At 60.8% G+C, this 14,280-nt stretch overlaps 3 protein-coding genes across 3 annotated transcripts in view; 1 reads left to right on the forward strand and 2 right to left on the reverse strand.

The window, feature by feature from the left end:
- DNAI1 (dynein axonemal intermediate chain 1) overlaps positions 1-1,040 on the forward strand; it is a gene marked incomplete at both ends in the record, with an annotated part of 133,300 nt that extends 132,260 nt beyond the window's left edge. Inside the window, one exon of the mRNA XM_084305112.1 lies at positions 936-1,040. Within this exon, the coding sequence (XP_084161238.1) occupies positions 936-1,040 (105 nt within the window). The remainder of the gene's footprint in view (positions 1-935) is intronic.
- Positions 1,041-2,756: 1,716 nt separating this feature from the next.
- ENHO (energy homeostasis associated) lies at positions 2,757-3,282 on the reverse strand (the record flags this gene model as incomplete). Its single annotated transcript, XM_084305253.1, has 1 exon — positions 2,757-3,282. The coding sequence occupies one exon, from the start codon at positions 3,280-3,282 to the stop codon at positions 3,097-3,099; it is 186 nt and encodes a 61-aa protein (XP_084161379.1). The 3' UTR covers positions 2,757-3,096.
- Positions 3,283-4,327: 1,045 nt separating this feature from the next.
- On the reverse strand, positions 4,328-5,838 carry RPP25L (ribonuclease P/MRP subunit p25 like). Its single transcript, XM_084305749.1, has 2 exons — positions 5,806-5,838; positions 4,328-5,431 (listed from the first exon to the last, which is right to left on the reverse strand). The coding sequence occupies exon 2, from the start codon at positions 5,420-5,422 to the stop codon at positions 4,865-4,867; it is 558 nt and encodes a 185-aa protein (XP_084161875.1). The 5' UTR covers positions 5,423-5,431; positions 5,806-5,838; the 3' UTR covers positions 4,328-4,864.
- Positions 5,839-14,280: the final 8,442 nt, after the last annotated feature.

Consider the following 14,280-nt stretch of genomic DNA (forward strand, 5'->3'; position numbering starts at 1 on the left):
CAAGCTTTGGGGCTGCCAGGAGCAGGCAGGGGGCTCTCTGCCCCGAGACCTGGCTGGTGATGTTCCCCCTTGCTGTGCCTGGGGACCCGTGCCACCTCTCCAGCTCCCCGCTGTGTCAGGACGCCCAGCTCTCCTTTACCAGCCCCTCACTTAGCCTCGTGTGACGCCTGATTTCTGGGGTGCTCGCAGACGAGCTCCACATCCCCGGAGCAGGGACCCCAAACCCAAGGGTGAGGCGAGAGCCCGAGGGCTGGCCAAGGGGACGGCTGAGAGCTGAGGGCAGCTGAGGGCAGATGCTGCCTGGGGGGATCCCCCCAGGTAAATGCTCAGCTGCTGCAGGCTCTGTGGGCTGACAGCAGGTAGAAAAACCCCTCTGTTGTGTTTGTGTGTGTAATGATACAAGTCTGGAGAGCACAAACCCAGTCGTCACTTTTTTCCAAAGCCCCCACCCATCAGGAAGGCTTGCTCATCCCAAAGCCTCGGGTGGCAGGGATGTGGCAGGGACTTCATCCCCCCAGGTCTGGAAGCTCCTGCAGCTCTCAGGCTGCCTTATTTCCCTCATGCTCAGTGCTTTCTCCTCAGGTGCTGGTGGTGGTTTGCTCTAGCAGCCCAGGACGGGTGCTGGCAGGCTGTGGGAGCAGCTCTTCCCCTGTACCCCATGGGGTTGGCACAGCTCCGTGCGATGCCTCCCGCAGCACCCCTTGTGCAGAGCAGCACCACGGGGTGCACGGCGAGGAGAGCTTCATGGTGCTACAGCTCGCCTGGCTGCGTGCTGCGAGGGCTGAAACGGCTTGGAGGAGTTTTAGGGACGTTTTTGTCACCTCTGAGCACAGCAGGGACGCGCCATCCCGTGGGAGGCTCGGTGAGGAGCTGGCCTCACGTCTGCTCCGGGGTAGGGTCTCTCACAGCTCTTCCTCTCCTTCCTCTGCCCGCAGGAGAAGAAAGGCCAGGTGGTGAAGAAGGGCCCGGAGGTGGAAATCGCGAAGCTGGACAAGCTGCTGAACCTGGTGAGAGAGCCGGAGGGCACGGCGGGGAAGTGAGCGCCGGGAGCCACGGCCGTGCCGGGCCCCCGTGCCGGCGAACAAACCCGGCTTTGAGCAGCGGCTGCTTGGCATGCGAGCCGTGGGCCCCGCTCCGCCTGCTCTTTGCAGAGCCGGAGCACTCGGTCTCTGTGCCCAGACAAATAAAGAGAGCTGCTGAAAGGCCGGCAGCGTGCCGTTGTCCCTGGGGACAGCAGCCCCTCGCTGTGCTCGGGTCCCCGGAGCCGCGCTCGATTTTTTCCCATCCGTGTCCATGCTCGCACCCACTGAGAGCCCCGCGGAGGCAGGAGAGGTGCCTCCAGCCCCGGTAAAACCTTGAATTTATTTTTTTTTTAATGGGTCCCACTATTTTGGGGTGGCCAGCAGGTGTCTGGAGACCTCACCCTGCGGTGGCAGAGGGACGGGCCATCGCTCGGGCCGGGGCATCGCAGCGGCTGCTCCGAGGAGCCGGCTCCCCGACGGCCGCGGGCACGGCCGGGCTTTGCAGAGCCCTCCCGGCACTCCGGCGCGTTGCGGCAGAGGGATTAAGCTGCTACGTGGCTGCGGTGGCAGCAGGAGCCGCGGTGGCCTCGCTGCATGCTGATGAGCAGGGACAGGGCTGTCACCGCGGGAGCCTCGCGCACAGACACCGGGAGCGGGGACCGGCGGCGCGCGGGCAGCAGCGGGTGTCCCCGTCCCCTCGGCTGGCCCGCGGCCCCTGCCAGCGTCCCGCACCCCGTGACGTGAGGACACGGGTTGGAAACTCCTCTGCCACCAGCACCAGGGCTGGGGCTGCTCGCTGCCGGCAGCCACGTGCCCCCAGCCCAGCCAGGTTTGTCACCACGCATTTTAAGGCCACAGAAAGGGTGCAGGACGAGCCCCTCCTCGTCACAGCCACCCAGCAAAGCGCCCGCAGCCCTGCAGGGATGTTGGCCACTGGTCCCAGGACACGCAGGCAGAGCTGTGGGCAGGACACGAGGCCTCCCCGTGACCTCCCTGGTGGTTCCCGTGCTGCAGCGGGCGCAGGGCAGAGCTCAGAGACGCCTCCTGGGTCCTACGGCTGGTTTATTAGTCTAGTAAAAACACGACTGCAAAGGGACGTTAGCTACACCTGACACGGGAAGGAACCAGGGGCTTCGCCAGGCCTGGCCAAGCCCGCGTGGGGACCCCGGCTTGCATCCCCCCGGCACAGCCCCCCTCTCCAGCCCCTTATTGCAGCGGCTGTGCCAGCAGGGACCAGGCGCCCCGGGGTCCCCGCTCTGGCTACTGCTCCGCTCTAGGAGCCGCTCCAAAACTCACAGGCAGGACAGAGGAAGCGGCCGTCAGGCTTGGGGACAAACCAGACCAAGTGTCCCTCGCTTTAGAGCCACCACGGCCTTGGAGAGGGGGGCCAGGCTGACCTCCTGTCCCCAGGAATCAGGGCTGGAAGACCCTGCGGTGCCGTTCAGCCGGGCACTCCAGCTCTGAAACACCCCCAGCTCTCTGCGGGGGCTCGGGCAGGCAGCAGCGGGGCACGGGGAGGTGCTCTCATCGGGGACAGCACCAGGGACGGGGACAGGTCCCCTGCCCACGGGCTGCCTGCCCCAGCCAGCGTTTGGGGAGCTGCAGGGCAGGCGCCAGCCCCACCGCCTCCTCCCTCTGAGCCCCCATCCAGCCCCGCTCAGGTCTGCGGTGCCGCGAGGTGGCCGAATCTGCACCTGCCACTGTCCCCAGGGGAAGGGCAGAGCGTATCCCCAAAGCCGGGCCACCAGCACCACGCAGGAGCCCGCGGGCCGGCCCCGAACACGGGCTGAGCTCGAGGGCACGGCTCCCACCACGCTTGCTGGCTGTGCGTGTCCCCGCAGCACGTCCCCAGCCACTGCGTCTCCGTCCTCGCGGGCACCGCGGGCACCCGCAGGGCGTCCACGCGCCAGGACCACGGGGGTGAAGGGCTCTGCCCCAAATCACGCCCCTGCGAGCAGCTCAGCGTCCCCTCCGCTCCCATCCTGCCGGGCCAGCACCAGCGTCCCGCTACGGACACCACGTCCAGGTCCTTCAGCACCGCCGGGTGCCCACGTCCCCGAGCCCCCCGCGCGGCTCAGGGCTGCAGCAGGTACTTCTCCTCGTTCCTCGCCTCATCCGCGTCGGAGGGGGGACCCTTCTTGGGGCACGACGGGGTCCTGCAGGCCTTGCAGAGGATGAGGAAGAGGATGAGGATGAGCAAGGCGATGATGCAGTTGAATGAAATCGCAACGACTGCTCCGGTGGAGAGAGCCGCCCCCATCGCCGCTGCCCCGTGGGGAGGAGCGGGACCCCCGGCTCGGCCCCGCGCTTGGGACGCCGGCACAGCCTGCAGCCGGGGGCATTGGCGGGGGACAGCGGGGACGGGACGGCTGCGGTGCGGGCAGCGGGACGGCCCGGGGGAGGCAGGCGGGTGGGTGGCAGGACCCCCGGTACAGCCGGGCCTCCGGGAGCTGTGACCTCGGCTCGGAGCTTTCCCAAGGCTTCCTCTCCTCCGGCAGCGCGGCGGGGATGCGTCTGCTCCCTCCGGGACCTGGAAGGGAGAAAGTCACCGTCACCGCCGGCACCGGGGTGCCCGAGCCCCCCGGGGGAGGTGGGAGCCTCCTGCAAAGCCCCGAGGGGGTTCGGGGGGATGGAGGCTGCTGTTTGGGGGGCTCCGTGCAGCCTCCGCGGGCGCTACCCGGCTGCCTCCCTCCATCCCGGGCCGGGGCCGGGGGCACGGAGCCGGAGGTGTCCCGGGGGCCCCAAATCCCGTCCCCAGCCTCCCTCCCGGGGCAGCCCCGGCCCCGCCGCCGGCCGCTCTCCGTGCGCTGCTGCCCCCCGAAACGTGGCGATGCCCCCCCGTGCCTGAACACCGCGGAGCAGGGAGGAGGAGAGGGGGCTTCCCGCAGCCCCCAGCGCGCATCCCGGAGCCTCGGAGCCCCGTGCGGCAGCAACAGGTCCCTCCGGAGCCTCCCTCCCGTCCCGGGGCCGCGGCGTTACCTGCCTCCGAGAACCGCCGGGACCCCGCGGGCGGCGCTGCCGGCTCCGGAGCCCGGGGGGTCCCTGGGGTGTCCGGGTGCGGGGGTCCCGGGTCCGGGGGGTGGCGGTGGCGGCGCGGGGCCGCCCGGAGCTGCCGCAGCCCCGCGCGGTGCCGCTGCCTCCCGCCACCACCGGGGGCGGCTCCCGCCGGCGCCCTGCCTTTGGCCACGCCCCCACCGGAGGGGTGGCCACGCCCCCCCGCCCCGCTGCTGCCGCGTGCAGGGCGCGCTCGGACACAGCAGCGAAACCCCCAGCGCCGAGAGGGGGAAGGAAGAGAGGAAAAAGCGCACGGTGAGAAAAGGAAACTTTATTGAAACCGGCACAACCAGCAGGAAGGAGCAGAGAGGGGAAATGAGTGCTCTTGGGGCTCACTGCGAGCGCTGCCCCAGCACCAGGGACTTTGTGCCCGCTGGGACCTGCGCCCGCCCCTGCGGCGCTGCCGGCAGCTGCAGGGAGGCGGCAGGGGGACAGTAGGGGGTGACCCGCACGCGGTGTCCCCTCTGCAGCGATGGGCAGAGCCGCCTCCACCTCGCAGCATCCCCGCTCGGCGACCGGCCGCTCGCCCGGGCTCAGCGAGACGGCAGCACTCCTCGCGCCCAGAGCGGCCTCCTGCCTTCCCGTCTCACCCCTGAGCCGCAGGCTGCGCGGCACAGCCCGGTGCCGCTGCCACGGGAGCCCGTCGCAGCACAATGTGACATCCGTCTGGAGCAGGAACTGCTCCTGCCCTCCCCTAGCAGCTCTGCAAGGCCCTGTGTTCAGCAGTTTTCCAGCTGCAGCAGCTGGCTCGGCTCCGTAATCCCCCAAACCACCCACGCGTGTCTGTCTCAGGACTTCACACCAGGCTCCCCGTGCCCTCCAGTGGCGCGAGGCTGCTTTCCTGTGCTGCCAGCTCCTCTTCCTCCGCCCTGCTTCCTCTTCATCTGGGCCTGGGACTCTGCTTTAAGTGTCTCGATCCAGAAGGCATCGAAAGAACCTGGAGCCTGATAGCCAGGCTCCTGGGGATCGAGGGCGTCTTTGCTGAGCAGGACGCATATGGCAGGAATGTTTCTCTTCACCGTCAGGGCATCCAGGCCTGCCTCAGGCACAATGGGTTCCCAGATCTCCTCGATCTGCTTGAAAAGCACTTTGGTGATCTGGTGGAGTTCCTTCAGCCTCCGTTTCATGATCTCCACACACGTTATGGTCTTGCTAACGGCCTTGCCTGAGCCAGTGAAAAGGATCTGCCTCACGGAGTCCAGCTCCATCTTGCCAATGGCATACCCCATCAGGTTCCTTATTTTGCTCCCGTCCTTCACTTTCATCTCAATGATGTCAGGGGGCAGGTCAGCGAACGGCAGCGGGCAAGGCTTCTCCACGATTTTGGTCTTCTTGTAGTTTTCCATCCTGCAGCTCTGAAAAGGAAGAGGGATCCGTCAGCACCTCTAACTACGGCTCACAAAACCCGTGTGTGCGAGCTCCCCATCCAGGCCAGAACAAGAAGCGCAGCGGCACCCACAGCCATGCAGCCACCCCGCCGACCGCCTGCAGCCCGCGACCGGGAACAGCAGCTCCACACACCCGTGAGGAGGGGCAAAAAAACCCAAAAAACCCGCACACAGCGCCCCGGCCCCGGCCCCGGCCCCGGCCCCGGCCCCGGCCCCGGCCCCGGCCCCGGCCCCGGCCCCGGCCCCGGCCCCGGCCCCGGCCCCGGCCCCGGCCCCGGCCCCGGCCCCGGCCCCGGCCCCGGCCCCGGCCCCGGCCCCGGCCCCGGCCCCGCCGCCCTCACCTGCGGCCGCCGCCGCCCGCCCTCAGCACAAAATGGCGGCGGCACAGGGCGGGCGCATGCGCACAGCGGAAAGGGGGCGGGGACACGGACAAGCCACGCCCCTCGCCATGTGGTCTCCGTGGGGGCGGGGCGGGGTGACGTCACGGCGCGGAGACACCGGAGGGGCGGGGGAAGAGGCACTGAGGGGGTGCCGGGGGGGGTGACAAAATGGCGGCGCCACCCGTCAGGGGCGGGCAGGGGACGGGGGGTGCTCGACCGGGCACGGCGCCGGGAGCCGCTGATGTGAGGAAACTCTCACTGATCTCCTCCGGCAGCAGCTCCTGTGTAGCTGTTTTATATGTGACTGCCATACCGGGCGTCCTGCAGGCAGCAGCACGCAGTAACAGTTGTCATCACCCCGTATTCCTACTGCCCGGCACCTGATTCCAGCCGTCACCTCATGGGCTCAGTGCTACAGGCTCACAAACTTCTCCACACCTTTCTATACCACATACCTCCAATTCCTCTTGACCAACTGATTATACTTTTTTTTTTTTTTTTTCCTCCTCTCATGACTACAGGTCCCATGATTTTTGTTTTTACTGATTTTGCACGACTCGTCCTGTTTCCCTTAGCTATCCCCCTTGTTATAAATGAAGTCTCAGTCTGAATTTTGTAGTATTTATACTTATAAAAGGTATAAAAGCTATAAAAGGTATAAAAGGCAAGTAAACAGTGCTGCGTGTGCAGGGAGTCTACGCTCCACCAACACACACACACAAACATCACACATTCTAAATACACAGAACATTGCTCCTTCATACTAAACACGAGTATGCCTATACAATCAGAAAAGGTAACAAACAATCCTTTAAGTTCCGTGACTTAACAGTCTCCATTTTCCATTCCTTTTGAGCAGTATGTCTTGCTTTAAGTTGTCAAGGAACTCAGTCTTCAGGCCTTATGTATCCCGTTCTTCCCAGATCGAAGAAAAGCATATCCATCTTCTCTTCAAGGCCAATAGGGCCTGGGTCAAAAGGCACGTCCAGGTCACCAAGGGGCATCTGTAACAGCAGAGGGGCCGATGGCATAGCAGTCGGATCAGTAAAGGAGCCCGCAGCTCCCTCACTATCTGGCAAACCACACGTGTCTGACTGTGGTCCCACACGGCTCTTTAAGGCCTCAGAGACTGATCGCCAGGTGCCGAGCAATCCCACCACAACCTTGTTGTTTTTAGTTGCAGAGTCCCATACCTTGACCTCGGTTTGGTCCCATATTTCAGGCTCATAAACTGTCTGATTGCTAATAAGGAGAATAAGCTGTAAGGCTACCAGGACAGTCTCTGTTCCTAAGGACGTACGATTCCCCATAATGTGCAGCTGCTGACCAGCGAGGGGCAGTTGTGTGCCGGCTCCGCTTCTCTCAGCTTGAGCTTCTCTCCAGCTCCAGTTCACCCATTTCCAGCGACTTTCTGTACAAGCTTCTCTGAGCAGTTTGCTGAGTCTGGCCAAACCTACATGTATCTTCATGAGGTGATCAGTGTGCCTGTTCCCATCCTGGTCTCCGTTCTGCTAGCCTGTTCCTGTTCATTCCTTCTCTCTGCTTCTTTATTGATGACATAACTTCATCACATCGTGTTGCCTTTCTTTTTATCTTAGGGCATGCTCCCCTCTTATATCCTTCTCTCCACAGCAGTTCTTTTCAAAACACCTTTTAATTGGTCAGTCTCCTGAATCACCCTTCTTTGTTCCCTCTAAACTCTTTACATTCCTGATGGCCTCATCGTTAAGAGTCTGATGTTACCATCAACCACGGAGCTTGCCGACCCCCATGGCCACACTCCCACATCTCCCCCTTTTTTATTAATATCAACCATCTTCGCGACAACGAATTTCCACTCCATATATAACAGAAGGAACTCTTCATTGCTTCTGGTCAAAGTGATGGCAGAGCTCTCAGCACAACCACCTGGCTTGTGAAAGGGCGCTGTGACTGCATTGTTGTATATGGAGTTATTAATATGTTATTAATATGGATATATTAATCCATAACACCTCTCGAGTTCTATCTCTATCTTGGATATCTCTCTCTCTGTCTTGGAGATGGGAAGACAGGAGGCCCCTCTCGGAGCGAGGAGCGCTGGCATCTTGTTGAGCCCAGGCGAGTGGCCGGTCACCGAGCAGGGGTGCTGCGAGGTGGAGGCGGCCTCACCCCCAGCTTCAGCACTGTTCCCCGAGGCTCTCCTCTGCTGAGCCCTGTTTTATTCCCTTCCCCGTCCAAGCCAGTTGTCCTCTGGTGCAACAGCACACCTTGCCTGGTCTCCCTGAGCCCACCCTCCTTCTTCAACCCCAACACACACGATGTGGGATGGCTCCCAGAAAACACACCTGAGTACAAAGAATTGGATTTAATTCCAGTATTGGAGCTTGTGATTCTCACAAGCTCCATGGACGCTGGCCCTGCCCCTCCTGTGGCCTGCATGGCAGCAGTGCTCAGATGCAGAGCTCTGCGGCGATGCAGACGCCTTCTGCTGCCGATGGAAAATCCTGTCCCAGAAGGAGCGGATGCTGTTGCCGCTCGGTTGCGCTGCAGTGCCCTGGGGGCCACAGGAGTGGCGCAGGTGGCACGAGCACGGGTATCTGGTGGTAGGGGCACTGCAGGGCTCCGAAGAGGAGCTGGAGTAGCCGTGGGGCTCCTGGGCTCTTCTGGAAGCTGAGCTGGGAGCTGGCCTGGCCCGGACATTTCCCCATGGGAGGTTGCTGCCCGTCGTCCACTGCTCTTGGCTGTCGCTGCTCTGGGCCCCGTAACCCAGGGAGCTCTCAACTTTGCCAGGGCTCTTCTTCCTCCAAGGCCACCACTTCGGTCCCCAGCTGCCTGCCTCAGCCCCAGCGGTTTCAGACGCCGTGGTCACCTCCGCGCTGGTGTTTCCTTTCTGAGGGACAGCCGCAGCCCGCAGGTGGAAGCTGCTGTCGGAGCACCCGGGCTGCGTGGTGCTGCTGCCCCAGTGGCCGTGTGGGGCTCCTGCGGCCGGTCCCACCAAGTGTCTGCGGTGCTTGCGACGGTGCTCAGCCCTCGGGCTTGGAGCTAGGAGCACGGGCCTGAGGGGTGGGTAGACTACGGTGGGCTCCTGTCCCGCCCAGCCATACGGCAGCCCAAAGGGCGTCCTAACAATTTCTCCCAAGGGAGCCGTGTCCATCCTGTGGCCAGAGTTCCTGGTGCAGTGCGTGTGAGCCCTTGGGGCTGCCCAGCCACCCTCCTCCCGGGGCACTGCTCGCTGGGATGGGCGCTCGGGGCCCAGCCGGTCCCTGTGGTGCTGCAGCTCCTTGCGCATGAATGTGGCCTCGGGCCTGTGGAAATGGACAGGCTCTGGGCGGGAGCGTGGTGCTCCAGAGGCTGCCGGGCAGACAACGGAGGCCCCGTGCTTCTTCCTCTTCCTCTTGGCCTGGTCCGGATGGAGGAGAGGCTTGGGTTTGAGGAAGGGGACAGAGGGACGCTGCGGTGGCAGGGAGCCAGAATTGGTGCTCTGGGGCAGTGCTTCATGCTCCCCTTCAGGTGACTGCGGCACTGTTCCCGAGGAGCTTTCCAGCTTTTCTTCGCTTGCTGTCTCCATGCAGGCCTTGCTGCACTGCTCAGGCCTCGGCTGCAGCTCTGAGATGTCAACAGGGGCTGCAGTTTGGGGTTGGTTCCCATTGACCTCCTCAGGCCCCAGTGGTCTCAGGATGATGACAAAGTCGGTTTGGCAGCCCTGGTCTTTCTGTAGCGCTGTGTTGGTTGGGCCTGGAGGTGCTGAGAGGTCCTTGGAGAAGCCGGGAGTTGGCAGGGACAACTCCACCCAGTGCTGTTGCACCTCATCTGGGTGAAGGAGACTCTCACGCACGATCACCCCCATTTCTGGTGGCTGGGTGGAGGAGCAGACCTCAGCCGGTGGCTCTTGAGCTCCTCTGTCCCGCTTCCCAAGCCCGGGGGCTCCGGGGGCTGTCAGACTCCGCAGGCGCTGCCTCTTGCCAGGGAGCCCGTCAGCCTCCTCTGCACTGCTGGTTGCGCTCAGGGCAGAGGCCAGAGGTTGGTGTTTTGCAGGGCTGTCAGTGGGATGTGCCTCCTGCCTGGGCTCTGCGGGGGCTCCTCCGTGGTGCTCCAGAGAGGCGTTGGTCCAGATCGCAGGGCAGCTCTTGCTCCTGGGGACGCCGTAGCCCCAGCAGGACAGGCTGCCCCGCTCCACCAGCTGCTCCCGGTCCTTCCATGCCACTTGCCACCAGTCAGGCTTCAGCGCAGCAGCCTCACGCCCGGGCAGTGCCGGCAGCACCAGCTGCTGCAGCTCCTGCGGGGCCTCGAGGCACTCCCCACGGCCAGGGCTGCAGCGCCCCGACCCCCACAGCCGCTTGGTGCCTGCAAAACAGGGAGGGAGTCTGAGCTGCGCTGGCACGGAGGCAGCACGGAGGCAGCAGGGCCACTGGGGGCCCGGCGGGATGGGTGCTCGCTCCTCCAAAGGGCACTCACCAGGCTGCGGTGCTGCTGCTCGCCACCGCCATCCCCGCTTTCGCCGGCGCAGGCCGTCACCCTGTGGGCACAGGAGCACGGCACAGTGACCAACCTGGGCAGGGACCCGTGGGGCCGCTGCAGACAGCTCCCGGCCCCCCACCGGCATGCCAGCCTCGTGGCCCCCCACCCTCAAGCCCCCTGTACCTGTCGGCGCCGGCCTGTGGCGAGCACAGAGATCCCGGCCACCAGGAGCAGGAGGCCGGGGACAAGGAAAACGCTGCTGTCGTCAACCATCGCTCACAGCCAGGTACGACAGCACTGGCAGGCGTGGGGTGCTGGCCGCAGCTTTATAGGGACACGGCCCTGAGGTCACAGCCGGCAGCTGGGGACGACTCTGTGAGGTCACAGCCCCCAGCCCACGCTGAAGCAGGCCCCCGAGGGTGCCCCCGAGCTGCATTTGTGGGGAGCTGGGGGGCCGGGATGGCTCCCCAGGCTCCTCGCTCGGGGCCAGGGTCACAGCCCATGGCCCAGCTCCAGCTGTGTCCGACAGCTGCTCCTGTCCCTGACCCCAGGCTCTGCAATGTGCCACGCTACACGGATTCGCTGCCATAGCTGGGAAGGAACTCGTCATTGCTTCTGGTCCCAGTGACGGCACAGCTTGCAGCACAACCACCTGGCTTGTGAAAGGGGCTGTGACTGCACGAAGGGCCCTGCACTTGGAGATGCTGACAGGTGCTGCAGTACGGGGCCGCTTCCTGTCCCCAGCACATCCACTCGGTGCTCACAGACACCGGTGTGAGAAGCAGAGCTGTGTTTTTGCAATAGGAGGTGTTTTTGTGGTGGAAAATGCACGAACCTTGCATGTTCAAAAGGGATTGTGCAGGCATGACAGCAGCACAACAGTGAGGAGTATGTTAAGCAGAGAAGGGGAAGGTCCCGGTGTACCAAAATAAGGGGGATAGCCAGGAGAAACAGGATGAGCAGTGCAAATCACTAAGAACAAAAGTCACAGGCCCACTAGTCATGAGTGATGAAGGAAAAAAGAAAAAGAAAAAGAAAAAAAGAAGAAAAAAAAAAGGATTAAGTAACAGGTGGTCAAATAATATTGTACCTATGAGGTATAGAAAGGCATCAAGAAGTCTGTGAACCTGTAGTACTCAGCCAACAAGGAAACAGGGCAGGAATCGGGTGTCAGGTAATACAGAATATAAGGTATGATAAACTCTTCCTGTGCACTCCTGCTTTGCAGGACCCCAGTCTTTGCAATCACAAATAAAATACCTTCACAGAAGATCCTGTCTGAAGAAGATCATTGGTGTTTTTCTCACAATCTGGGGGCTCGTCCGCATCTTGTCACTTTCCAGAGAGTCCTTGCCACTGCAGACAGGAAGGTGCGCCCTGCTGAGTTCACCCATTTCATTGGGGAGGGTGGGTTGTCTCGGGATGGGCAACAAAGGACCAGGACTGTTAAACCGAAGAGAGGCTCAGTGAAGCACATGGGGCGGAGAAGGGAGGTCTGCACAGGCACAGCACAGGCACAGGCATAACTGCTAATAACCCGGACGGAAGGCAGACTTCACCGTATTGTCTTGGGGTGGGTTCGGGGAGACTCTTGTGTGCAGTGTGAATGAGATGCACTGTTAGTGTGGAGTCCCAATCAGCGAAAGATAGACCTGCAAAAGGGAGTCTCAGGACACTGGGCCCTTATGTGTACGGTACCCCAAACACGGTGAGGTGAGGTGCTCGGCAGTACACCAAACCTCTGTCCTAATCCTAGGTAAAGGTGTGTGGTAACCGGTGGGTGGTAAAGTCCATGGCAGCACGTCAGAAAGAGATGGGGATTAAGTGTTCAGAGAGTCAGCAGGGTGAGGGCGGAGACTCCGGGATTGTGCCTAAGGACAGTCGTTTGGGGAGAGTGGTAAGGATTTGGAAAAACAACCCAAAGACTAGGGAAAAAGATTAAAAACAAAACAAAACAAAACAACAAATTGTTAGATATTGTGTAATTGTCTGGCCTAAAAAGCTAACAAAAGGAACTCCAGTATTTTGGCCAAAATACAGGTCTGATGAAAATTCAGGCTTTAAATTTATATCTAAACAATAAGGCTCCTTCTTCGGAGGAGGAATCGAGTTATGCTCCCTCTAATCCTAATACTGCACTGGAGGCAGCAGCAGATGCTGAAGGAAGGGAGACAGGGACTGCAATTGGCACTGACCATGCAGAAGGAGCTCACTCCAGGCTCTGGAAGAATTAGAGCCTTGTAGAAGAGATACTGAGAATTGTGCCTTCCCTGATACTAACAACACTAACACCAAATGTGTACCCTCTTAGGGAGGTTTGAGTGGGACAAGGACAAATAGGTTATGTGAACTACCCCTTACCAGCAGAGAGGTTAGGAGTCTTAAGAAGGTTTTATTTTAAGAAACAGTCTTTAATTCAGGACCCTATAGGACCAGCAGAACAGCCAAATCCATTTCTAAGGGCTAATTTGTATTCCGGGGGCAGAAGGACATCAGTCCTGAGTATGTTATTCTCTGGAGACGAATGTTTAGGAGGGGAATGATTTGGCAGGCAGCTATGCAAGAATGGGAAAAAACTCACACACACACTGGACCGAGAGCAATTCCAATGGAGCAGAAATATCCTTATTCAACTGGGATAATAACAACCCACAGCACAAAAATCATATGAGAGACCTGGGGTCAGAATGAGAAAGTACTTGGGGATGAATCCTGAGGACCCAGTAGCCCAAGGACTCTTGAAAGTTCATTTTATGATTAAAGCCTGGCCAGATACACAGAAAAAGCTCCAGAAGGTCGGAAGATGGAGGGAACAGTGTAGGTAGTATGAAGGTGTATGCCAGGAGGGGAGATGAGAAGGAAAAGCAGAGAGCAAAACTAACAGTATTCACAGTGTACCAGGTAGAGGGTTGGAGATAGAGGGGCTTTCAGGGGGAGTTGGGCCCAGGATGCAAAGGCGAGGAAGAGAGATAAAGGAAGGGCAGGCAAGGAAAGCTACCTGTGTTGCAGCCTAAATTCTAGCAGGGACAGGCTTAGAGAAGATGTTTTGAGTGTGGCCTGGCCGGTCACTTCAAATAGGAATATCTGGAGTGGAAGAAGGAGGAGAGATTGGGAATAGGAGAGTCAGGGTTTCTCAGAAAGCCAGTTCCCTGATAAAAGAAAAAGTGTACCTCAAGGGTTCCTCAGGCATACCTCAGTGGGGATCACTACAATTATCGTCATGGGCAAAACAGACTTAGCATAGGAGGAGTATTAAAATGTATTACCTCTTGCTGACAGGCTGGAGCGGTGAGAAAGACAGAAACAAGCTGGGGGCACCTTTCCCCATCCACTCTCTTCCATCTCTTCCCTGCCCTGAGTGGCATGGGCGGGCTGGCAGTGGGGGCTGCAATCAGGCCGTGGTGCTTCGTTTCCACCACTCCTTCATGGCTGCTCTCTCCCTTGCTCTGACGTGGGGTCCTTACTGAGGGGTGCCGACCTTCCTGGGCTGGTCCTGTGTGGGTTTCTCCACGGGCAGTGGCTCTTCAGAGAACTGCTTCAGGTGTGGGTCTGTGTCGCGGGGTCTATGCATCAGGAGCCAGTTGGTCCCGCTCCTGATCACCCCGATCACCTGTTCCTGCATGGGCTCCTCTCCACGGGCTTCAGCATAGAGATCTGCTCCACTGTGGTGCCCCATGGGCTGCTGAGGGGACAGCCTGCTCCACCAGGGGCCTGTCTGTGAGATGTGGTGGGGCTTCGGCACCAGCACCTGGAGCGCTTCCTCCCTGTCGTTCTGCACTGAGCTTGGTGTCTGCAGGGAGGTTTCTTACTCCTCGCTCTCCCAGCTGCTGTTCTGTTGTTTGTTTGTTTATTTATTTGCTTGTTTGTTTGTTTTCCTTTTCTTGGCTGTGCGCTCACAGAGGCACAAACTGCATTGCTCGTGGCTTGGCTCTGGGCAGCGGTAGGCCCCTCTGGAGCCAGCTGGAACTGTGACACTGGCCCTTACCTAACATGGGG

This window comes from Netta rufina, assembly GCF_964035555.1.
Source record: "Netta rufina genome assembly, chromosome: Z".
NCBI lineage: Eukaryota > Metazoa > Chordata > Aves > Anseriformes > Anatidae > Netta > Netta rufina.